This window comes from Equus przewalskii, chromosome 9, assembly GCF_037783145.1.
Source record: "Equus przewalskii isolate Varuska chromosome 9, EquPr2, whole genome shotgun sequence".
Taxonomy (NCBI): Eukaryota; Metazoa; Chordata; class Mammalia; order Perissodactyla; family Equidae; genus Equus; species Equus przewalskii.
Window position 1 is genome coordinate 36,494,879 of NC_091839.1, and position 25,013 is coordinate 36,519,891.

Here is a 25,013-nt window from a genome sequence, read left to right on the forward strand (position 1 = left end):
TTTAGTTCAGCTGCTGGAAGTTATAGCAAGAGTAAATTAATACCAAACAAGTTGTAGTACAAATGCTTTATTTTAGTGATTTCTTTCAGCTGCCGCTCTGAAGGAACGCATTCTCCACGTTTGCTGAACAGTGGCGAATCTCCAGGTGGGCCTGATTATTAGGAACTCAAGTCTTGAAGGAAGAATTAAAAACACCTAAGTTAATACACAAACCAGAAAATGTGGCATCATAATCAAAATGTTAAATGTAAATTAAATGTTGTTAGTTAAATGTTTGGCTATTGACACTCAAGGCAGTCCTATTTTATAGTTAAACTAGTGGAAAGAGCTCTGGCCTGGGAGAGACTTCATTCAAGTTCTTTGTTCTCCTGCTAACCAGGTATGATCTCTCGAGGCCTCAGTTTTGTCATCTGTTTGAAGGAAATTTCATAGGATCAGAGTTTTGCAAATGTATGTTTCTCCTGACCTCTGTTCTGAGTCCGTTAATAGGCTTACTGCCCCAAAACAGTGTTCCATGGCAAATAATTGGGGAGCACATTGGGTTAAATCAGGTTTAAATTTGGTTTTCTTTTAACTGCAGGACTTCTCAAAACCTTTATTGCTATGCTTATATGCATGTAAATCTCCAGGGGAAGAATACCAAAGCATTTCCTAGCTTACTTGGCCAGAGAGCCTATTTTCTTACGGCCAACCTGTTAACATTTCCTAGAATACAATTACCTAGAATACCAGTTTGAAAATTACTGCACTTGAGCTGAGTCCCCCTTCAGCTCTAAAATTCTCTACATTGTGCTTTTTTGGCTTTCAGTTTAAGCTCTTTGAAGTATGAAGATCTAGTGGCAACTCACTGATATAACAAAAGGCTTCTATATTCCTTAGTAAAATATTAATGTTAAGGTTACACATAGGCTTCTGTGAGCCTTAATGCTTTCATTTATGGCAGAAGAGTATGTTCTTTTTTCCTGATGTCTTGATGCTTTTCTATAACCATAATTAATTCATGTTTTCAATTTGATTTTATGGTCAAGTTATGGATTTCATTAATGGCATTATAAAGTTCCAACAAGTAAATACTTGTTGATAATGGCCTTATTTTTATTATGAATGATTTCCTTCTCTAGTCATGAATTCTTAAACTACGAAATGTGATAAAAGCCACTTGAAATGTACTTAATAATTAATAACTGAATAATTTTAAGAGCTTAAGTTGTTGCGAAGAGTTAAAAGTTAAAATGTAGATTCTAAGACAGTTATTTCTAAGTTGCTTACAAATGGGGTCTCAGTGTTGAATACAATCTTAAATTATTTTGCTAAATTCTGTCAGATGTCCCTAGCACACAAGTAGTGTAGCTACTTTGTCCATTCTTTGTTACTTTGTTAGAGGTGAATGCTATTAATGTGCTCATTTGTTTGAGGGGCTTGGGAACAGTACATTTAATTTTAATAGATAAGCCTTAATTCAGATAAGTTGTCTTCAGTGAAATGAAACTATTAAGTAGATGCATAGAGCTGGGTTTTTTTTTGTATAATAGCTAACAGTTTTTATTGAAAATTTGTTTTGTGAAAATAAGTATTTTTGATCCCCTTGTCTTTAAATTCTGATTTCCCTTTTCTCTTTATTGCGTTTACTTCCCCCCCTTCCCAAGCTAGCCAAGCCTGAAACCTCAGTGACTTTTTGTTGTATAGGTCACAGGTAGGGTATCAAATTCATTAAGGAAAAAGTTACATATAATAATGTGCGCTCATTTTGTGTGTACATTATACACATACCCTTGTAACCAACCCTACAAGCGAGATTTGGAACATGACACCTCTCAGGCCTGTATCGTTTCGCTTTTGCTCTCTTCAGATGCTCTCCCTATCTCTGCATGTCTAAATTGTACCCATGGAGTCCGAGCTCAAATGCCACCTTGCCTGTGAATCCTTTGTTGATTACCTCACTTGGAAGTAATTTCCTTCTCTTCCAACTTTACTGTTTATATTTCTTTGAACATCGCTTTCTGTCCTTCATGGTGGCTAAATCAATGGCATGCTCATAGAAGGCACTTATATTTATTTGTTGACCAAATGGGTAAGTGTAGTATTTCTCAAACTTCACTAATTCTCACGTAATCTTCAAAATTTTGGCCTAGCTGCATACTTCCTGTATACTGATTTTCTTAATATTTCTTTATATCAATGTGATTATTAAAATAATTTTTAAAAGAAATTTGAAATAACTACCACAAGTAAAAAGCAGGTATCACTTGCCTTAAATGGAAGGTAGGCATAAAGATAATTAAACAAAGCAGTGTTGTTAAATTCTAGCTAAAAACTATTGCCTGCTGAAGACTCTGAGCCTGAGACCTACTGTTCTTTGTTTAAAAGGGAGATTAGCAGGAGTTAGAGAGGTGTTGATAACATCCTGGCACCAACCTGAGACTTCCTGATGCAGTCCGGGAATTAAAAGGCAATGTAGAGGGAATAACTTCCTCACTTGATTCAGTATCACTTTAACCCTGTCCCTGGGCCCCAGAAAATCATGTCACATCTGGTTAGTGGCCAAAATTTTAAGGGATAATGTATTATATAGAGCTTGAAAATTCCTCAGAATTTCATCTGTGAAAGAATTGGAAAATAAAGCCTCAGTTGTAAATTAAAAGGTGTACTAGAGTTGACTTTAAAAATACAAAGATGAGGGGCTGGCCCCGTGGCCGAGTGGTTAAGTTCGCGCGCTCCGCTGCAGGCGGCCCAGTGTTTCGTTGGTTCGAATCCTGGGCACGGACATGGCACTGCTCATCAGACCACGCTGAGGCAGCGTCCCACATGCCACAACTAGAAGAACCCACAACGAAGAATACACAACTATGTACCGGGGGGCTTTGGGGAGAAAAAGGAAAAAATAAAATCTTTAAAAAAAAAAAAAATACAAAGATGAAAAGTTAATATCGTTATTGAATCATATGTGCCTTTTTTTCAAAAATGTTACTAATGTTACTTTTTTTAACTTTTTATCGAGATTATGATAGTTTACAACCTTGTGAAATTTCAGTTGTACATTATTGTTTGTCAGTCATGTTGTAGGTACACCACTTCACCGTTTGTACTAATGTTACTTATAAAACACTATCACCTTTTTGTTATCAGGGTACATTAGCTTTAAGGTAAATCTTCACTCGAAAGAAGTAAATCTAAATCTAAATACTGGTGGGAGCCTTTTATATGACAAAGTGATAGCTGTTGGTAGAGGAGTGATGAAATGTTAATAATATAATGTTTACCTGGCAAAGCTTCTATAAGAGTAGATGAATAAAAGAATCTGATATCTCCTTTGCTACTCCCTCTCATCACTTCTCAAGTTTGAGCTGTTTTTTATATTTCCATCTTACAGAAGATATTTCCAGCTTGTTTTCTTCTGAAGTAATGAAAAATTCTCCTCTCTTATGGAAAGAGTTTTATATGAACAGGCAGGAAAATAAATGTCCTACTCTTGTTATATAAAATACATCTTGTATTTCAACTTACTATATTTATTTACACGCATATCTATATTATGAGCTTAATGTTTAAATTGCCATTATTTTGTGTTCATGAACAAAGAGTTCAGATAACTAGACCATTTAGTTTGGTATTACTGTTTTCCAAGAAATGATTTACCTGAGTCATGATACTAGGTTTATCAGTACACGTAATAATCTACTACTCAACCAGGGGTCAGACTGCTGTTAATCTAAGGTTCTGGGATGCAACCTCAATTTGGAAGTAAGAGAAGAGCCCTTTGGATGAATAGTCTTTATTTCATAAGAGCCTTCACCTGCAACAGGTAGTTTCCTTCCCATGTCTCTACTGTAAAATAAAGCATCAGTGTAGAAGCAGTGCAGATAAACTGTCATCATTTAAAAGTGACAACTGGCTGTAATCAGAAAAACTATAAAAGCACAGCAGTCTTAGTCCTTTGAATTATACAGGTGAATAGCTCTGCATTTCCAGTTGCTTTTGGTTGTGCTGTTATGTCAAAGTACTATAAAATATCAACTACCTGAAACCCTTAGGATATGTGTTATTATGATGAATCAAATTTTCCAGTTGGCTGGAACTCTTGTATTTTATATACCACAAATGCCATCACTCTGCTGATTATAATTTTTGCTTGTCTTCAGCATGATGCACTTGGCACTGTGGCTTTTTCATACACACTTACACGTGTCTTACAATGTGTCTCAATTTTAAAATTTCCTGGACAGAAGTTTTTCTTAGAAAAAAATGGAACATAGTACTTGCTTTAAAGTTAGTCTCTGTCATTTGGGAATAAAAATAAATATTTAAATTACTTCCATATTGTATACCACCAGTTCCATAAGTGTTACCATCAGTTAGGAGTTCACCTTTGAGTCTGAATGAGAGGTTCCAGCAACGTTTTTTTTTTTTTTATGGCATCTGGCATTTTATTGGATGGCTGTCTTCAAAGCACTGTGCCCCAAGCCTAGATGATTCTATAATTTGAGGCTGCCTATTAGGTTTGTGTGATTTGATAAGTACCATTTTTGTTATACCATTTTAAGTTATAGAGGTTGTGGTTTAAAAAAGGAAAGGATTATTTGAGCACGGCCAGCCTGGTGGCATAGTGGTTAAGTTCCTGCACTCCGCTTCAGTGGCCCAGGGTTCATAGGTTTGCATCCAAGGCACAGACCTAGCACTGCTTGTCAAGCCATGCTGTGGCAGCATCCCACATAAAATAGAGGAAGATTGGCACAGGTGTTAGCTTAGCGACAATCTTCCTCAGCAAAAAGAGGAAGATTGGCAACAGATGTTAGCTCAGGGCCAGTATTCCTCACAAAAAAAAAAAAAAAAAGGAGTAAAATATTATTTGAGAATAAACTTTTTTTTTTTTCTGGGAAAGAGTCACCCTGAGCTAACATCTGTTGCCAATCTTCCTCTTTTTCTCCCCGCCTCCCCAAAGCCCCAGTACATAGTTGTATATTGTAATTGTAAGTCCTTGTAGTTTTTCTACGTGAGCCACTACCACATCATGGCTACTGACAGACTAGTGATGTTGTTCTGCACCTGGGAACTGAACCTGGGCTGCTGAAACAGAGCGCGCTGAGCTTTAACCACTAGGCCGTCAGGGCTGACTCAAGAATAAATTCTTTAGTTATCTATTGCTGCATAACAAATTATCTAAAAATGTTGTAACATAAAACAGCAGTAAGCATCTCTCACCACTTTTGTCAGAAGGGACTGGGAGCAGTTTGGCTGTGAGGTTCTACACTGAGTTTCCTGGGAGGGTGCAGTCACATGTTTGCCTGGGCTACAGTCGTCTAAAGGTTTGGCTGATTTGGAGAACCCCCTTCTGAAGTGGCTCACTCATATGACTGGCAAGTTGTTTGTGGCTGTTGGAGGCAGGTCCCAGTTCCTCCCTGCAATGGGTCACCACAGAGGGCTGCTTGAGTGACCTTGACGTAAAGGCTAGCTTGCCCCAGAATGAGTGATCCAGTAGACATCAAGGTGGAAGCTGCAATGTCTTTTATGACCTAACTTTCACTCCTACGGTATTTTATATATTGTTCACATAGGCCAGCATAACTTTGTGTGGGCGGAGACTCTACAAAGGGGGTGAATACTAGGAGTTGAGGATCATTGAAGGCCATCTTAGAAGCTAGCTACGACATCTTATAAAGCAAATATGTGAACATGTCTCTAAGTAATAAATAGTACATATTTACTCAATATGCAATATATGCACATCTCATGGTTTTACAAAGAATATTCAAAGATCTACTTAAAATGCCACTTGAAAATTATTTTACTAAACAAAACAAGTACTTTATCAACAAAATTCCAAGTCTCTGTGGTTCTTCACGGATGGTGGGATGATTCTGGGTTCAAATGTAACATTTAAGATACAGATTTTGTTCATTTTGATTTTCTTTTTGGGGAGGAAATGCCACATATTACACAGCTGCTATTTGATGTCTTCTAGGGACATTATTCATTCACTCACTTTTGGTTTTTTGCTGAGGAAGATTCTCCCTGAGCTAACATCTGTGCCAGTCCTCCTCAATCTTTTATATGTGGGATACCTCCACAGCGTGGCCGGTAAGTGGAGTAGGTCCATGCCTGGGATCCAAACCTGTGATTGCAGGCTTCTGAAGCAGAGCACAGGGAACCTTAAGCATTGGCCACAGGGCCAGGCCCAAATTCACCTTTAAAAAACTAAACTTATTTAATACTATAGATGAGGAATAATTCACATGATTTTAGAAGTGTAAAAGAGTATACAGTGAAAAGACTCCCTCTCCTTGGCCCCCATTTCCCCACCCAGTTCCCACCTGACCCCAGTAAGTAATCAGTTTTATTATTTTCTTGTGTGCTCTTTTAGAGGCGTATCATACATAGGCAAATTATATGAAAATATGTCCCCCGTTTTTATATAAATGGTAGCATACTATAAACACTGTTCTGCGCCTTGATTTTTTTAGTTCATATATCTTGGGAGCATTTTCTAAATCACTACATAGACTTTATTCTTTTTATCAGCTGAGTGTATTCTGTTGTCACTCAATTTTTATAATGTTTATTGGTCATTTACTGTGGGTCAGGCACATTGTCAGGAGATGGGAAAGTGAGAGCTAAAATGATAGGTGAGGGCTCTATCAAAGGGATTATCACCCATGGGAGCCACAGTTCAATTATAATAAAGCAAAGAAAGTTCTATGATAGAGGACGTACAGTGTGTAGTGGGAGTTCCCAGGAAGGAGGTGTGTATGTGAGTGTTGGGAAGATGGTGGAATGGTCAGGGAAGACTTCCCAAAGCAGGTAAAATGAGGCCTGAAGAATGAGAAGTACTAGTCAGATTAAGTTAGTATTTAGTGTTTCAGGCAGAAGGACTTTTTAAAAGGACTTTAATACTAAGAAACTTTTAAAATACTTTATAAAGCTACAGTAATCAAAACTGTGGTACTGGCTTGAACACAGATATAGAGGCCAATATAATAGAATAGAAAGCCCTGAAATAAACCCAAGTGTATATGGTCAAATGATCTTCAACAAAGGGTACCAAGAGCACCCACTTTGGTAAGGACAACTCTTCAACAGATGGTACTGGGAACACTGGATATCCACATGCACAAGAGTGAAGTTGGAACCTTACTTTATACCATATACAAAAATTAACCCAAAATGGATTAAGGACCTAAATGTAATACCTAAAACTATAAAACTCCTGGAAGAAAACATAGGAGAAAAGCTTCATGACAAATTGATTTGGCAGTGATTTCTTGGATATGACAGCAAGATAGCAAGTAACAAAAGCAAAAATATACAAATGGGACTACATCAACTTCAAAAGTTCTGTGCATCAGAGGACCCAATCAAAAAAGTGAAAAGGCAGCCTACAAAATGGGAGAAAATATTTTCAAGTCACGCATCTGATAGGAAGCTAATATCCTGAATATATAAAGAACTCCTACAACTCAACAACGAAAAGAAAAATAACCCAACTTAAAAAATGGGCAAAGGACTTGAATAGACATCTCTTTATTGGTGATATACAAATGGCCAACAAACCCATATGAAAAGATACTGAGCATCATTAATCATTAAAGAAGCGCAAATCAAAACTACAGTGAGATACCACGTCACATCTATTTGGATGACTGCTGTCAAAAAAATAGAAAATAACAAGTGTTGTTGAAGATGTGGAGAAATCAGAATCCTTGTGCACTGCTGGTGGGAATGTAAAATGTGTGGCTGCTGTGGAAAACGGTAAGGCAGTTCCTCAAAACATTAAAAATAGAACTGCCATGTGATCCAGCAATCCTGCTTCCAGGTATATATCCAAAAGAATTGAAAGCAGGATCTCAAAGAAATACTTGCATACCCAACTTCATAGCAGCATTATTCACAGTAGCCAAGAGATAGAAACAGCCTAAATGTCTATGAATGGATGAATGGACAGACAAAATGCGGTATATACGTACAATAGAGTATTATTTAGCCTTAAAAATGGAGGAAATCCTGTCACATGCTACACCTTGGATGAACCTTGAGGACATTATGCTAAATGAAATAAGCCAGTACAAAAAGACAAATACTGTGTGGTTCTTATATGAGGTGTCTAAAGTAGTCAGATTCATTAGAAATGGAAAGTAACGTGGTGGTTGCCAGCGGCTAGGAGGACAAGGAAAAGGGGAGCTGTTGCTTAACGAGTATAGTGTTTCAGTTTTGCAAGATGAAAAGTTCTGGAGAGAGATTGCATAACAATTTGAATATACTTAACATTACTGAAATATATACTTAAAAATGGTTAAAATGGTAAATTTTATGTTATGTGCTTTTACAATTAAAAAAATGGCATTAAACTTTTAGAAACGTGAAGCATATATGCATGTACTGTCCTGTAATGTAAGCCATGTTTCTAAATGAGGTACTGATTAAAGACTAAGCCAAGTCGGGGGGTTGAATCAGAAGGTATTGTGCAGAGTCATAGCATTTTGAATAGAATTTGATAGGGAAAAAAGCTCCTGAAAAGGAGCACAGGGCATATCCAGAAAAGGAATTGCATATGTAAAGTACTGAAATGGAAGGGAGCAAGTCTTAAACAGTGGACGATTGATTAGGTCAAAAATATTCAGTGATACCTGTTAAAGATGGTAAGGCAGACTATATGTAGGATCATCATGACAGGTATAGGGACCACTGCAATGGGGTTTTACAGTGGAGGAGAGAGATTTGTCTTGGCTCTGAATGTAGCATGGGCAAGTGAAAATTCATAGCCAAGGGGCAGGGTGTGGGTCAGTGGATGAAAAAGTACTAAGAGGAGGGTCTGGCCCCTTGGCCAAGTGGTTAAGTTCACGTGTGCTCCGCTTTGGTGGCCCAGGGTTTTGCCGGTTCGAATCCTGAGCACAGACATGGCACCACTCATCAAGCCATGCTGAGGCAGCGCCCCACATGCCACAACTGGAAGGACCCACGACTAAAAGTACACAACTATGTACTAGGGGGCTTTGGGGGGAAAGAGGAAAAAATAAAATCTTTTAAAAAAAAGAAAAAGTACTAAGAGGAAACATCAGGGGTAAAGGGGAGATCCTTATTAAACCGAACTAACAGGATCCTTGCTGAAGACAGATCAGCGTGATCAGATTTTGGAGAATGAGGAACCTGACCAGATATAGAGGATGATCAGATGTTGAGAGTAGGGGCTTCTGGTTAAACTGCCTTCACCAGGTCCTTGTTAAAACTACATTTTACATGAAAATGCACAGATGGGCCTAGGAGAAGGTTCAGAAGCTTGACTAAAGTTTGGTCAAGCAAAGAATCTTTGTCACTAGGTTTTGTTTAGCTAGGACGAAATATGAATTATAAGATAGATTGAACGCGTCCAGTTTATGAAGAGACTTTAATCATATGATTAAGAACTTGCATTTCATTTCTAAATAATTGAATGTCATAATTATAGCAGTGTTACTTGCTAAGTAAGCACTGGACGAAAGTGCTTTTCATGGGTTGTAAATTTACTTTTCTGAGCTTCCAGCAGGGAGTAATACGCTCAAACTGGTTTTTGCTATGTAAAATTAATCGTCTCTTAGTGAGGCTGGGGGTAGTGAAAATGGGAGGCTTTTGTAATAGTCCAGGTGAAACTATTCAGGAACTAGGGTTCAAAGACCATTCCGAAAGATATTGTCTGTCTACCATGGTCAACTTCATCCAGAAAAGAAAAAAGCTAAACAGCAATTGTTGATAGAGTGGATATGAGAATAAGAAATAAAGTCAAAGTGCAAGCTTGTGTGACTGGGAGGATGATGGTGCTGTTGACAGTAATGAAGTAAAAAAAGAAACTTCAGAGATTAATAATAGTGCTTGACAGCGTATGTTTCCTGTATTGGAGTGCTGTCCTAAAGAAATTTAAGAGAGCAGAAGGACTATGAAACAGAAGGTAAGGAGAATTGTAATAATAATAACAGGTCATGGCTTTCCAGTGTTTTGGAGTATACTCAGTTTTTGTAAAGGGATTCTGAATAAGGATTTTACAATAGTCAACACCTTATTTTAGTTCTGATTCTATTAGGTACTTGAGAATCTACCAAAATATCTAGCGTTAATTCTCTCTCTTCAGAGTAACACCTCAGCAAGTTGCTGTTGTTCTTTCATGACGTGTGTTATTAATACTGTTGTTCTGTTTTCACCTTAACCTGAAAACGTGAGGGAGATGAACACTGAAAGAGATCTGGGAGCAGGGGCAGGTCTGCTATAGGTACTGTCCCGTTTGTCTCAGTGAAGTATCTTGATATCCTAAAAATTAATTCTAGTCTCTCTCTTTTGCCCATCAAGGGCTTTAACTCTTACAAGCCTACTTAGCCCTACTGTCTGGCAGCATTCTTTTATAGCTTTGAGTAAACTGATGTGCACAGACACGTGCATGGTTTTGTCCAATGAAAATCCTTTTTTGTAAATCCCTGTATGTAAAATCACTCAGTTAACATGCTGGTGCCTTCCTGCCCTGTAGTATTTTGATCCTGTCCTTTAGATAGATTGACATGATTGAATTTGCATCTTAATGCATGTGTGTGTGTGTGTGTGTGTTATGCCTCATGATTTTACTTTTGAAACAGTTTTAATAAAATTTACAAAGGAAAATAAACCTTAACACTGCCTGGAATTTTTTTTAGCCGGCAAAAATGTATCTTTTTCACAGGCTATAAAATTTGTTTACAGATATTCAGTTGAACTTCAGTACATTAAGAAGTGCAGGGGCCGACCCGGTGGCACAACTGTTAAGTGCACACGTTCCCCTTCGGTGGCCCCGGGTTCACCGGTTCAGATCCCGGGTGCGGACATGGCACCACTTGGCACGCCATGCTGTGGTAGGCGTCCTAGATATAAAGTGAGGAAGATGGGCATGGATGTTAGCTCAGGGCCGGTCTTCCTCAGCAAAAAGAGGAGGATTGGCAGCAGATGTTAGCTCAGGGCTAATCTTCCTCAAAAAAAAAAAAAGTGTAGAAAAATTTGTACTGATTAGTATATACAGTATAACATTTTTACATTAGTTCATTTAACAACCAGTCTTTATTTTTAAATTGAATACTATAATAAATCAATAGTACATTGTTTGCTAATTTTAAAACTGCTGAGAACATTATTAAGTTACTGATTTTTAAAAATATTGGTTAAATTTTGTTGTCTTAGAAATATTTGATTAACTTAATATGGTGGATTTAGTTGTATGTAAAGATTACTTTTGCTTCTTTTACTTTAATTCTAGTAGTTTTAGGTAAGAGTATTTCTTTTAACGTTTAAGCAGAATCATTCTTTTTCATTGTTATATGAAGAATAATATTTAGCTACAAATGAGAATATTTGAGAAAGATGCTTTCTGAAAAGTCATGTTTTAAATAAACTAGAAAAAAGGACTTGTAGGATAGCAAAAAGTTAGAGTTGTCCTTCATGTTGTGTTTCGTGTTTCTTTTTAATCATTCCAAATAGCAAATAGCAATGCACTCATTTTTATCATTACTGTTCTCATGTTTTACCGTCAGTCATTAAAAAAAACAAGCAATGTTTTCTTCTTCCTAATTGAAAACGAAAACAGAATATGGTCAATCTAGATAATTTAGATCTTCTTTAAGTATATTATTCTGATATTTACTCCCAGGCTGAGTTGCCATTGCCGCCTAAAAAGTTTGTTTCATTTCCCCACCACCCAATCAATGTATACACAGAGAAATCAAACCAATTTTAATATCAGCAAATGCTAAAGCTTAAAAAGGTGTATTTGAAAAAAGCATGATACAGCCCAAAGTCAAAATCTACTTGTTTGAGATTCTCAGTTTTAGACTATCTGCACAACTACTTCTTTCCGTAGATATGGTTAATACAAATATGATATGACTAAACCAGAATATGTAATTGAACTATCAGTGATGTTCACAGAGTTCCTGAAAATGTAGGAAATTTCTATGAAATATTTGTTTTCTAAACTATTATTTTTGTCTCCTCATAACTAGCAGCCCTCGTGAATTACATCTCCCTTTGCCTTGAGAAAAACAAAAGAAAGCCTGTGCTTATTAGGTCAAATAATGCATCCCTTCAGTGCTTAACAATAGCATTTATCAACTAGAACATAGCCCTGATCCGACAGGAATGTTCACATCAGCCCTGGGCACCATCACTGGGGACAGCCACGCCTATAGTTCTGTTTTCAGATGCATAAGCCAACCTGCAACAGGCCTCTAGGATTTCATCCCACTTGAGAGCATATTTTTACCTCTTCCAAATGTTTTCTCAAGGAAGTAGGTTATCTTCTTGTACATACTGTAAATAGTTCCCCTTCCACCATGGTCGTTTATTGAATTAGAATCAGTGTTTTACAGGTAACAAACAAAACAAAATCCTTTTATATCAGAATTTACAGTCCTTTCGCCTTTTTTTTTTTTTTTTGAGGAAGATTAGCCCTGAGCTAACTGCTGCCAATCCTCCTCTTTTTGCTGAGGAAGACTGGCCCTGAGCTAACATCATGCCCATCTTCCTCTGCTTTCTATGTGGGATGCCTACTACAGCATGGCTTGCCAAGTGGTGCCATGTCCGCACCTGGGATCCAAACCAGCGAACCCCCAGCCACCGAAGTGGAACATGCACACTTAACCGCTGCACCACCAGGCCAGCCCCTCGCCTTATAATTTAACCTGAACACTTTTAGTATTGAGCAGTGAGCCAGGTTTGGGGTATTCAGAATTGAGGTTTGTTCCCTGAGCTTAAGTCAAGGTCTAGAAGAAACGACAGGAATATATGTACTCACATTATTATAGTGTTTTTTAAAAATAAATGCAATGGGAAAAGAAAGTGCAATGTCTAAAATAATGGAGTGTTAAAGAGTCAAGAAAGGCTATCTAGCCTGAACAGGTTTTTGAAAAATGAATAAGAGAGGAGAGGTAGGCCATGACAGGCAGAAGAACTAAGAGCTCTGGTAAAAAGTAGTTCAGAAGGATAGTTATTAAGGATCAGACACAGGAGTCAGCCTGCCAGAGTTCTTCCTGGTTGCTCCTCTTACTCTCCATGGAAGCTCAGACACCAAAGTGTTCATATGTACGTGGCTCCACGAGCATAACCTGCCTCATGGATGTGTTATGAAGATTACACAGGATAATTCACATAAAAGGGCTTAGCATAGTGCTTGCCACAGAGTTATTACTGTCAGTGTCAGCTACTGTGTTCATCATCATCATCCTGAATAATGTATATGCAATGTTTATTTGGCTGGTGTGCTTTGGGGGCAGGATCATTATCTTTAACTTGGGCATATGTTTGTTGTTCGTTATTACAGCTATTTACTATTTGATACTTACCCGGATAGAATCCAAGCTGCCTGTTAATGGATCATTTTAGGTTGTAATAGGTGCTCATGCTTTTTTCTGTTTTTCTAAATTACTTCATATTGCTTCTGTGTTCCAAAAATCATAGAATTTAAAACCAGAAGGAATCTTATCATTTTTATAGAATTCAGAGACTATTTTTAACAGATGTATAATTTCGTGTATGTCTATTTACATGAAAAAAAAGATAGCAAAATTAAATCAAGTTTGCTATTTGTCACCTTGATAGAACTATGGGATTTTTTGTTTGTCATATCTTAGGTTTTTATTTTTATAGTTTTTACTGAGACCAAAAGTGAAAATATAAATATATACATAAAATATAGTAAAACTCTTTACCAAAATTTTCTCCAATTAGAGATTTGCGTCTACTTAATTTTAAAAGATTTGACCTCTAGAAGTATTATACTTAATGAATTTTCTTTCACAAGGGCTAGAATGACATCCTCACATTTAAGTAGTTATGCTTAATAAAGATGCTTAAACTGAGCTATTTTATTTAAGGTAACTAGATATAGCACATTTTTTATAGGTGTTCTTAGGAGAATCTCAATTTTTTACAGCACATAATAACCATATGAATATAGTCTCTGTTTGAAGAGAGTGAGGTCAGGTGTGGCTACAGTGGTTAAAAAATAGAACTGTAGTTCTGCTTTTTTCTACAGAGCTTTTCTCAGAGAAAACAAAGCAAAATGGTTCTTGAACTGTGTTTATATTGATAGATTAATTCCCTTATTCAGAAACATATTTGAGGGCCTACTGTATATCAGCCACTTTTATGGGACTGCTGATACAGGAAAGAACAAGTCCCGTAAGGCTACTGACCTCATGGTATTTGCATTCCAGTGAGGGAAGGTAGATAGGAAACAAGCAAATAAATAGATGATTTCAGACGGTAATAAGTGCTAGGAAGGAAATAATGTGATATTCTAGAGTAGATGTTGAGATTGTGGGCCTGGTGCAGGTCACCTGACATAGACTGATCAGAAAAAGCTTCTCTAAGGGTTTGATGTTACTTGAAGGGTGGGAAGAAACACAAAGAGTTGACCTAAGAGCTTTCAGCTGTAAAGAATAGTAAATACAAAATGCCCTGCAATGCAAAAAATGTTGGTGTATCTGAGTTTAGGTATTCTTATAATGACATAATGTGGTTTTAAAAGATCTCTGGCTTTTCTGTGGAGGGTGAATCATAGGGGCTCAAGAATAGAAACAGGATCCAGTGGTCTGCTGGAGTCAACTCTAACTGGTTAGAATAATAAAAGCGAAAGTGGTGGTTATAAATTTGGGATATATCGATTAACAAATACTATTTGAAGTTAGAAGACTAGAGGAGATAACCTTGGGGAATGAGAGAGAAGGATTTCTGATTGAGGCTTGAAGTTGTTCGCCATTTACATAATAATAGTATAAAATTGAATACAGAAGAAGAGCCAACAAATGTTGAAAAAGAGTGGCTAGAAAGGTCAGAACATACCTTAAGTGTGAAGAGTCCTGGAAGCCAGGAACCAAGTATTGAATACTGCTGAGAAGTTGATTAAGATGAGGGGCTAGAGAAGTGACCACTGGCTTTGGCTAATGCATTTTACTGGTGACCTTTATATGGGTGGTTTCCTTCTAGGGTCATTGTCATAAGGCATTTTTGAGTGGGCTGAAGAGTGAATAGGAGATAAGGATATGAGACAGTATAAATAAATCTTTCAAAAGCTTTGTAATTAGAACAAAGAAGTGGATTGGTAGCCAGAGAGCCTGTGGGGACAAGGGGAGGCTCTGGAATTTAGTTTTTCACCATGGGACATTCCAGAGCTTGTCTGTAGGCTGATGGAGAATGATCCTGTAGAGAGAAACTGGTACTGAAGGAGAGTGAGCCAATAAAGCGCCTGGGGGAAGTTCTTGAGAAGGCAAGAGAAGGTAGGGATCCAGAACACAGCAAAAGGGGTAGGCCTGTGGTGGGGGGAGGGTCCTTTGTTCCTCAGAACAAGAGGGAAAGTAGAGAGTATGGATATAGGTAGAGATAGGTTTGTAAATTTGCTGGGTGGAAAGTAGCAGCATTCCTTTTGTTTCTCTTTTCTTAATTAACTTTGAGACTTGGTCTTCAGCAACCATGGAGGGAAAGTAGTATTGAGAGAAGTTATAAAGTAGTTGTGTCAGGCAGGTAAATATACTGAGGAAACACAGTGGATTAGAACAACGTCAAGTACCTGTTTGAAGTTTGTCTTTCTTAAAGTGCAGTCATTTAGCCTGGGTGTATGATTTTTCTCCAGGAATACTCAATTGCTTGGGTTCAGGCATGGAAAAAGTAGATAATTGAGCTCAACCAGGTTTGGAATTTTGCCAGGTAAGCATAACAGGGGGAGTAAGGAAGACACTTCACTCCCTGGCCCTGAGATAAGATGGGTATGAGAAGGAAAAGAGCATCCTTGAGAGTGAAGAGTAGTGATTAAGGGTTAAAACTCTAAAGTCAGACTCTGAGTTTAATCCTTGGCTCTGCCGTTTGTTAGCTGTATCACATTATAATTCTCTGCCTCAGTTCCTTTATCGGTAAGTATGGATAAGAAAATAGTGCTTACCTCATAGGATTAAAGGAATTAAAGTATGCAAAGCATTTGAACAGTGCCTTTCATTTAGTAAGCACAATATACGGTTAGCTAAGATGCTGTTACCTCTGCTGCATCAGAGGAAGTCTTATCCTTGAAGAACTAAGACTAGAACGTGGCAGGACGTGCAGAGAAAAGCTGAAGATCTGTTGATCACGTATTGGGACTTTACTAGAGTGCGTACCATTTGAAGATTTGAGACTGGGTCAGATGAGGGGACGTACAGAGCCTCAGGGTTATGGGTGACATTAATCTATTTGTGAAATACCTGGCAGGTATTGTCTTCTTGCCATATTGTTATTAGAACTCCAGGGAAGTTCTAATTTTTCTGAATTAACTGGCTTTTATAAGTTGGTTAAATAAATGATTTGCTAAAGATTGTTAGTGAAAGTGTCAACATTGAAACCCTGAACTTTTGACCAAAATGAAATAGATTTGTTAGTAATTGTCGCATTTATTTGTTAGATGATAACAATTACTGAATGATAATTTTTCATTTAGTTGAAAATCTACTTTACATATAACATTTTTTAAGGTACTTTCTCTTTCATAATCAACAGGTAGGGTCCCCTATTGCATGCTGCCTTAAATAATTTATTCATTTGTATTCTTGGCGTGTGATAAAACACTTGGACAGTCCCCAGATATATTAGAATTGGATAATACTGAATATTTCTCTTCCTGCAACCCTTCCCCTACCTTTCATGGCAAGGGAGGGAGGGAAAGGGAGAGCTCAGCTAGTGATAAACAAACTACCCAAAGGATCTTTGTGTAGTTATTCTAAAATTAGGTTTGCTCATTTTTTTAACCGTTGAAACAAAACTTTTTAAAATTCAAGTGGTCTGTGGACTGTTTCATTTCGTATTTAGTTTTACCTTTTAAGACTATAAAGTGTGAAAACATAAATCTGTATTACTTGACAATTTTCTGAGGGCCTAATCTGCCTAGAGAAATCTATAGCTTTTTTTAACAGCTATTTTGTTTCATTTTTACATTTGAATGAGCCAAAACACTACACTAAATCATGTTTTATGAAAATTTAGGTCCAGTTTATCTGAGTTGTAAGTTTGAAAGAACTGCAACTAAATTCTCAAGTAGACTACAGATCAAGTCAGAAAAGCTACTTATTAACAGCTCCTCAAAGAATGATTGTAAGTGCCATCTTGACTTACCTACATCACTTTAAGAAAAAAAAATTAGAATTTTGATTGATTGATTGATTTTTACATTTTCAAGTCTCCTGGTAATATTAAATAGTTTCTTATTGTATCTACTGGGAAGTAGTTTTTTTTTTTAATTCAAACAAGAAAGCTCATTTGATAGCAGTGATGGAAATGTGTATACTATGGTGAGGAATCTTGATTGTTGTGATGGTTTTATGGGTGTATGTATTAGTCAGAATTCCTCAGGTATGTGTGTTAAATATGTGCACTTTAATAAAATAGTAAAAAAAATCACATTTGGCGATGACACATTTTAATTTGCATTCATGAGACAATTAACAATAGATTAGTAAGGGTCTTCCATTTTGCTACCAATAAATTCAGAGCCATATCTGATGCTTAATTATAACTTATTAGCCTCATAATTAGCATACTTGCTTCCTAGTACTGTGTTTTATTTTTAATGGTGGTAATAGTGGCAATAACTTTTCAGAGTATTTTCTATGTGCCAGGCACTCCGATAACTTTAATATGTTCTTCCTTTAATTTTGAGAACCACTGAGGTAGATATCATCTCCTTTTACAAATGAGGAAACTGAGGCTTGGGCATCTTGCCCAAGGTCGTACAGCTGCTATGTAAGTGTTAGAACTAGGATTTGGATTCCCAGCTATCTTGACTTTAACCCCTGTGTTTGGGGACTTTGCCTTCTACTGCCTGTCTTTTCATGGGCTGGGGTTTCTACAAAACACTTGTTTTTTTAAATTGAGTATGTATGTTTTTTGCCCTTACCGCCACCTTTCTGGAGAAGAGGCAGCATATGAAGTTTCCTTGATGCAATATGGGAATATGTTATATTTGCATTATGATCTAAGTGCAATTTGGGTGGGCCATTCACAAATTCTTTGTTAACGAAAGATCAGATAAGCACAGATGAAAGTAAGCATTTAGAAACTTTTATAGCAATCTGATGTTGCTGCAGCAACTAAGTTCATGATTTAATATTTTAGAAAAGTATCATCAGTGATAAATTGGGGGGGGGGGAACTTCCTTCACAGATAGCTTGAGGAGTACTGATCTAAGCCATTTTAAAATAAAAGATGGAAAAATGGACCTGAGAACTAGAATTTGCATTTATTATATATTGGATGAGAAATTCAAAAGTGGTACATCCCTAAACTTCTCTTCTGATTTATAATGAGTAGTTTTATTTGCATTAAAATCATAGAAGAAACATAACCAAATTTTTAGTCCTAGGATCTGACCATCTTTTCACATAAAAGAAAGTACTGCAGCTCCTTGCTGATGAAACTTCTACAGAATATCCTTTTCTCATCTTTGAGCTGTTTTCATAAGATTTTGCTTTTCTTGTTCTACTTGAGTGTTACAGGTGTGTATGCCATGTGAAGTTTTTAAAATCACATTTAAATATTTAGAATTTTTTAGCTAAGTAAGTAAGAAAATCCAAATTTCTTACCTCACTCAACTTTTTTAGCTGTGAACGCATGCAAGAGTTATAAATGCCACCCTCTTAGCTCGTCATTATTGGTTAGTATTTTTATATTAAATAAGGAAAGTATGTCTGAAGCATATGTCACTTGAGTTAATATTGCTTCACAATTATATCATTACTTTGATTATAGATAACCCCTATTTTCATTGATAAAAATAATTACTAAATTTCTTCTCGGGTTAATCTTCCCCATGCGTGAATATTGTGTACCTCATCTTCAAAATGGATGTGTTATATCTTATACTGGAAATATTGCTAAGGAAAAAAAATGTCCTGTCAGTAAACTTTCTACACGTGCTTTATTCTGTCTACCACTAGTGCCTTCTTAGGTTTATTGATTAGAATTCAGTTATTTTATACTTTTTTATACCCTTCAGAAAATTCAGTCAAGTTGATTTTTTGTTTCCCTAAGTTTAATTTGGCTTTGTGGTTCATTCTTCTCTGATTTCTCAGAGGCAAACCTAGAAATGTTTCAGTTTGTTTGAGGGTTCATTCTAACCTTCATTTCATGTACGTCACTGGCTATTAATATTTATTAGTTATGAAAGTTTATGACTTTGTTTTAGTATGTCAGTCTTTCAGTCGTTGGTATCTGAAGCACATATTGGCTCTATGTGTGCTAGTGTATATAGTTAAATCTAGTTTTAAAAAATTTTAGAACCCACAGGTTGATAAGACGACTTGCGTAATTTTTAATTTATCCCCAGTCTTAACCACAATACTTAAACCACTGTGCATGAATCCAGCTTGATCCTCACTATTGTAAGTTATATGCTGTGGAACATACAGATATGTATAAAACATAGTTCCTGCTCTCAAAGACTTGGGCTCTAGTGGGGGAATTGCGTAGCCAACTCTTCTATAAAACAAAATCAATTTTTTTTTTTTTTAGATTTTACTTTTTCCTTTTTCTCCCCAAAGCCCCCCGGTACATAGTTGTATATTCTTTGTTGTGGGTCCTTCTAGTTGTGACATGTGGGACGCTGCCTCAGCGTGGTTTGATGAGCAGTGTCATGTCCGCGCCCAGGATTCGAACCAACGAAACACTGGGCTGCCTGCAGCGGAGCGCGCGAACTTAACCGCTCGGCCACGGGGCCAGCCCCAAAACAAAATCAATTTTGAAATGAAAGGTTAAGATGCTTTTTGATTTACTAATTAACTTCATATTTATCTTTAATTTCTCAGAGTACTTCAAAATAATATTTTATGTTTGGTTTGCTGCTCTGAGAGTCCAGAGCCTGAAGGTATAACAAGGAAGTGGAGTTTTTGCCTCATAAACTTTTATATTATTTGTTGCTACAGTCAAATCAAGACTTGCCTGGGGCTGGAGGATTTGCTTCAAAGATGAGTCACTCACATGGCTAGTGACAGCAGACCTCAGGTCCTTCCCACAGGGACCTCTCCATAGAGCTCCTTGAAGTTTCCTTATGATGTGGTGGCTGTATTTAAGTTAGCAATTAACTCTGCAGCAAGAGCATCTGAACCCCTTTTAATAATTTACTTTGTAACTTTGGTTCCTCCTGCAAACTCTTTTGTAGGTAATGATTTTACATGATTTTGGAACTGGTCTCTAGTGGGACACTGTAGGAGGATGAACACAGAAGAGCTGGAATTATTGAGTGACTCCAAATACAGAAACTATGTAGCCGCCGTTGACAAAGCACTAAAGAATTTTGAATACTCCAGTGAATGGGCAGATTTGATATCGGCACTTGGAAAACTTAATAAGGTATGGCTGTCTTATCCATTTCATAAAAAGGAGTAAAAATGAAATTCCTGTCTATAGTTATTGGATTTCTCTAAACCTTGAAGTAAAGGATTTAAAAGCATAATGAGACCTCAGAATTACTTTTGGTACTGCTGTTTTACTCATGAATTGCATGCCTGTGTAGTGAGGCATATTTTTAAGGCCAAAACAATAGTGCTTGAAAAGTATAGTTGTTACCATCATTACCTATAAAAACACAAGACTAAGAAGCAAGTGTGCCAGCTGTGAGAGCTAATAACTTTCTGTAGTTGAGCAGCAGATGTGGTTCTGGAGTTCCAGGCAGCAAAATGAAAACCTGCATATGGAAAGCAGTAACTATGATGTCCTTTCCAAATGGTATGTGGCAGTAAGGAAACAGTTTACATCCAGGCAAGCCTTGGTTATATTCAGCACCTTTTACAAAAGTGACAAGCAGTCGCTTAGAGCTGGGACCTTGGCCTTGAATGATCTTTATTGACATGTCTGGTTTTTATCCACTATTATTATGGTGGCATCACTGATCAACTCATAGCTTTAAATTTGGACCCTGTTTGTTTTTTTGTTGTTTTTTTTCTTGACTTAGACCAAATTTTTCTCACCTCACATCCATGGTTTTGATTTTGGAGAGATTTTTTGGATTTTTTTTTTATGGGTGTTATTGAATAGGAATACTTCAAAATGTTAAATGGGCTGGAGGAGCAGACAATTATTGGGAAAGAAATTTGTCTTAAAATACATAACAAGGACACTAGTTTTCAACTTTCTTCTTACCATAGATAATTACTTTGATATCTTAAAAGAAAAGCTTTCATTTTCAGTGTGCCAAGGATTTATCTTAAAATTAGATGCACAAATTTCTGTTGGACATATTAACTTCAACATGTATCGTTTGAGGTTTGATAGATTCTCTAAGTTTTCATAACATACCCAAGAAATTGCTTTCAAAAGTATGAGTTTGCTTTAAGATAGGTTCTTTCTTGTTCTGAAGAATTACTAGGGAAGTATGTTTAAAAGCAATTCATTAAAATGTGAAAATTAATTTGCCTAATTAAGTTCATAATTAGATTTGGTTGTTTGTTTTTTGGTGAGGAAGATTGATCCTGAGCTAATATAATTACTGTTGCCAGTCTTTCTCTTTCTGCTTGAGGAAGATTGTCGCTGAGCTAACACTTGTGCCAGTCTTCCTGTATTTTGTATGTGAGATGCTGCCACAGATGGCTTGCTGTGTGTAGTCTGCACCCATGATCGGAACCTGCAAACCCCAGGCTGCCAAAGTGGAGTTCATGAACTTAACCACTATGTCAGGCCAGCCCCAGGACATAATTAGTTTTTTATAGTTAATCAATATTCGTGAAAATATATTTCACTGTATCCAGATGACACAAAGTAGGATTTCCAAGTGATAGATGAAACTTACCTAAAATTGTGGTGAAATATGTCAAGGGTTTTATATTTATCTATATATTTGTTGAAGATAGTCTAAATACTTGTTTTAGCATAAAATTTTGTTTACTAGTATACTAAATTTTCATGTTATTTAGTTTTCCAATTCAGAAATGCTTCTAAAAATTGGTGCTATATTTTTTCTCATTTTATTTGATATTAATAGAATTTCTTTATTGAAGCATTTTATTTTATATATCATTAAATTTCCTTCTATAGAGGTACTTATGGTAATAATAATAATTTTCTTTAAAATATATGTAAATATTGACTCTGCTTCTATGTCCAAAATTCAAATTAATATTCTAGAAATAGAAGGCAGCTAGTTTGAAAAAATAAAATATTTTTCATAGCTGTATCCTTAGTGGTGTTTTGCCCTTAATTTACTTTTCATGTATAGATCTAATTTTATTCACATTCATTACATCCATTTAAAAATTGAATTAAAGACTTGCAGTGGGAAGAACATTGAAAATGTCATATCTAAGTGGACTTCGGTTAGAGCCTCCACTTTTTTTATGAACTGTGAGATCTAATTTGCTGGCTTTTCTGCTGTACTGCCTTGGGCAGGTCATTTTATATATTTTAACCTCAGTTCTTTATTTTGTAAAATAAAGGACTTCTTGTGTGGTTCTTCTAAATTCAGTTCTAGTATATTATTCCGTATTCATTCTGAGTGTTCATTTTATAATTTCTGGCAGCACTTGACCATAATACTTTGAAGAACTACATTTATAAGTTCTTTTTGTTACTTAAATAACTAATCTCCTTTGGGTGGTTTGTAAGATAGGATCTTCTATAAATTCCACCCTGATTGTTATCTCTAAAGAAATATTATGGTTGAGTAAATAAAGCAAAATGTGTTTGGTCCAATTGGGAAATTAAGTTAGTAAGAACAAATGGACAATTATAATCTCCTGCAGATTCTTGTAAGCATTAGAATTACTTGCTATAGTATGATACTCTAAAGCTGTGGTTGTCCCTCTTCCAATTACGTGTCTCTGTTGAGGTCTGGTTTTCTTCATGTATTTCAAACAATGTATCAAAAATAGATTGAAGGCTGAGTGACATTGAAGAGTTGCAAAAATCTAAAACATTGCCTCTCTTCTGCATATATTTGCTTTGGAAAATATTATTATTTTTCATAAAATATGTTATTTCTGTTAGCACAGAATGGATTTATTTTTTTAAAACAAATTAATAAATATTTTTTTAAATTCTCAGTTTTAATTTCATATACAATATACAGTGATAGATGTAACTGACAAAAACGAAAGTTCTTCAGTGTCCTCTCAATTTTTTTAGAGTATGAAAAGTTTTTTAAGGGTTTTTGATAATATTAAAACATGGAAATAAAATGAAATATTTTGTTCTCAACTGAATTAAAATGTTTTCTTCAAGGTTTTACAAAATAATGCAAAGTATCAGGTAGTACCCAAAAAGCTGACCATAGGCAAACGCCTAGCTCAGTGTCTACATCCAGCATTACCAGGTGGAGTTCATCGGAAAGCGCTTGAAACATATGAAATTATCTTCAAAATCATTGGACCTAAGCGACTTGCCAAAGATCTTTTTTTATATAGGTAAGAATACTTTTACACCTATTTACATATAAATAAAATATATTCAACTATTTTTGCCTTTTGCAATAAAAGCTAAAAAATTGAAAACTCAGTGATGGAGGTTTTCAGATATTGATCTTAAATATTTTGATAGTGATTCAGAAAAATTTAGAATATTCCTTAATGTACGACTTTTTTCCTCCTTAGATGTCATTCATGAAAAGTTTTTATTCAAAATTGTTGAGACTGCAATGTGTTCTACCTTTTAAGCTTGAGAACTACCCTGAGAAAAAAATAAGATACCTTGATTACTCAGCACTTTCAACATTGTTGACCATTCTCTACTTGAAATATTCTTTTCTCTTGGTGTCTGTGAAGCCACGTTCTCCATTTTAGTTACTTTCTTGATCACTTTATTAGCCTTTCCTCCTTTCCCTGAACTCTACATATGGAGTTTTTAGGGCTTGCTTAGTCCTGTACGTTACCTTTTCACTTTATTTTCTCTCCTTGGGCAAGCTTATCCATGCCTGTGATTTATCTTTTATGTACTGAATCCCAACTTGATGTCAGCAGTGTTGGCTTCTGCTTTAAATTCCTGCCTTACTTGCCATTTCTGTGTGGATCTTGAAAGGCAATTGAAGCTCAACTTGTCCCAAACTAAACTTGTCCTCTTTTCCCATAAACCTGGCCTTCTGCAATGTACTGAAGCTCAGTAAAGGGCACCACTGTCCATTCCATTTACACAAGCTTGATATCTGAAAGTTACACTTGATATCATGTTTTCTTTGGCCATATTCTTCTTCTGCCTGAGTACATTCTGTCACTGAGAGTTCTAACTCGTAGTGGGTAAGAAGAGAGGCAGTGGAGTCTAATGATTTATCTTTACCACTAGCTAGTTCTGTGATCCTGGGACATTTTCTTCACTTCCGCGTGTGTATTCTCATCTGCAAAATGGGAATAAGATTACAAATTTCATAGGTTGTTAATAGAATTAAAAGAGTTAATATATGTAAAGTGGTTAGAACAATGTGAGGCAGAAAGCAAGTGTTCAATAAATGTTACCTGTTGTTCTGATATATGTCCCAAATACATTTACTTCTGTCTCACTTCACCAGCAGCATCCACTCTAAGTAAGCATCATCTCTAGCCTGGTCTTTGTCACTGGCCTTCTCACATTCACACAACATCTGCTCTTATTCTCTTATACTCTTTTCTCCACACAATACCAGAGTAAACTTTTTAATACATTAAATAGATAATGTCATTCCCCTGTTAAAAACCTTCATTGGCTTCTTCGTGTCACACTATAAGAAAAATTCAAATCCTTACCATGGCTTCTACAGCTTTATGTACTTTGGCCCTGGCTGTGTCCCTGACACTCAGCTCCTACCACTGTCCCCCCAATTTATTCCATTCTGGTAACACGGGTCTCTTTGATTATTCTTCCTCATTTTCTTTCCTTTTCCTTCACCCTGTAATACTCCGGTGTAGATCTCTGATCAAATATCAACTCCTTGGAGGAGACTTGCCTGATTACCCTGTCTGAAATTGCCCTCCCTCTAAATCTTAGTTCTCTGAGTTTTACTGTGATATATTTAGAGTAGATATCTTTTTATATTTTCTGGTTGGGATTCATGGGGGTTTTTG

The 25,013-nt window shown here is 36.3% G+C and overlaps 1 protein-coding gene and 1 long non-coding RNA gene across 28 annotated transcripts in view; one reads left to right on the forward strand and one right to left on the reverse strand.

The window, feature by feature from the left end:
- The window catches only part of DOP1A (DOP1 leucine zipper like protein A), a 91,460-nt gene that overhangs the window by 1,076 nt on the left and 65,371 nt on the right, over nt 1-25,013 (forward strand). For 10 of the 27 annotated variants that reach the window (XM_070559061.1, XM_070559044.1, XM_070559054.1 and 7 more), the window contains exons 2-3: nt 20,153-20,343; nt 23,206-23,387. In XM_070559061.1, the coding sequence (XP_070415162.1) occupies nt 20,206-20,343; nt 23,206-23,387 (320 nt within the window). In that variant the 5' untranslated portion in view covers nt 20,153-20,205. Of the gene's footprint in view, nt 1-89; nt 146-5,959; nt 6,076-16,983; nt 17,092-20,152; nt 20,344-23,205; nt 23,388-25,013 lie in introns of all 27 variants that reach the window. The other 17 variants (XM_070559045.1, XM_070559060.1, XM_070559055.1 and 14 more) reach the window with 4 other exon arrangements.
- LOC139073625 (uncharacterized) lies at nt 52-14,917 on the reverse strand. The gene is made up of 2 exons (XR_011522550.1): nt 14,821-14,917; nt 52-172 (listed from the first exon to the last, which is right to left on the reverse strand). It is a non-coding gene; the product is annotated as an uncharacterized lncRNA (long non-coding RNA).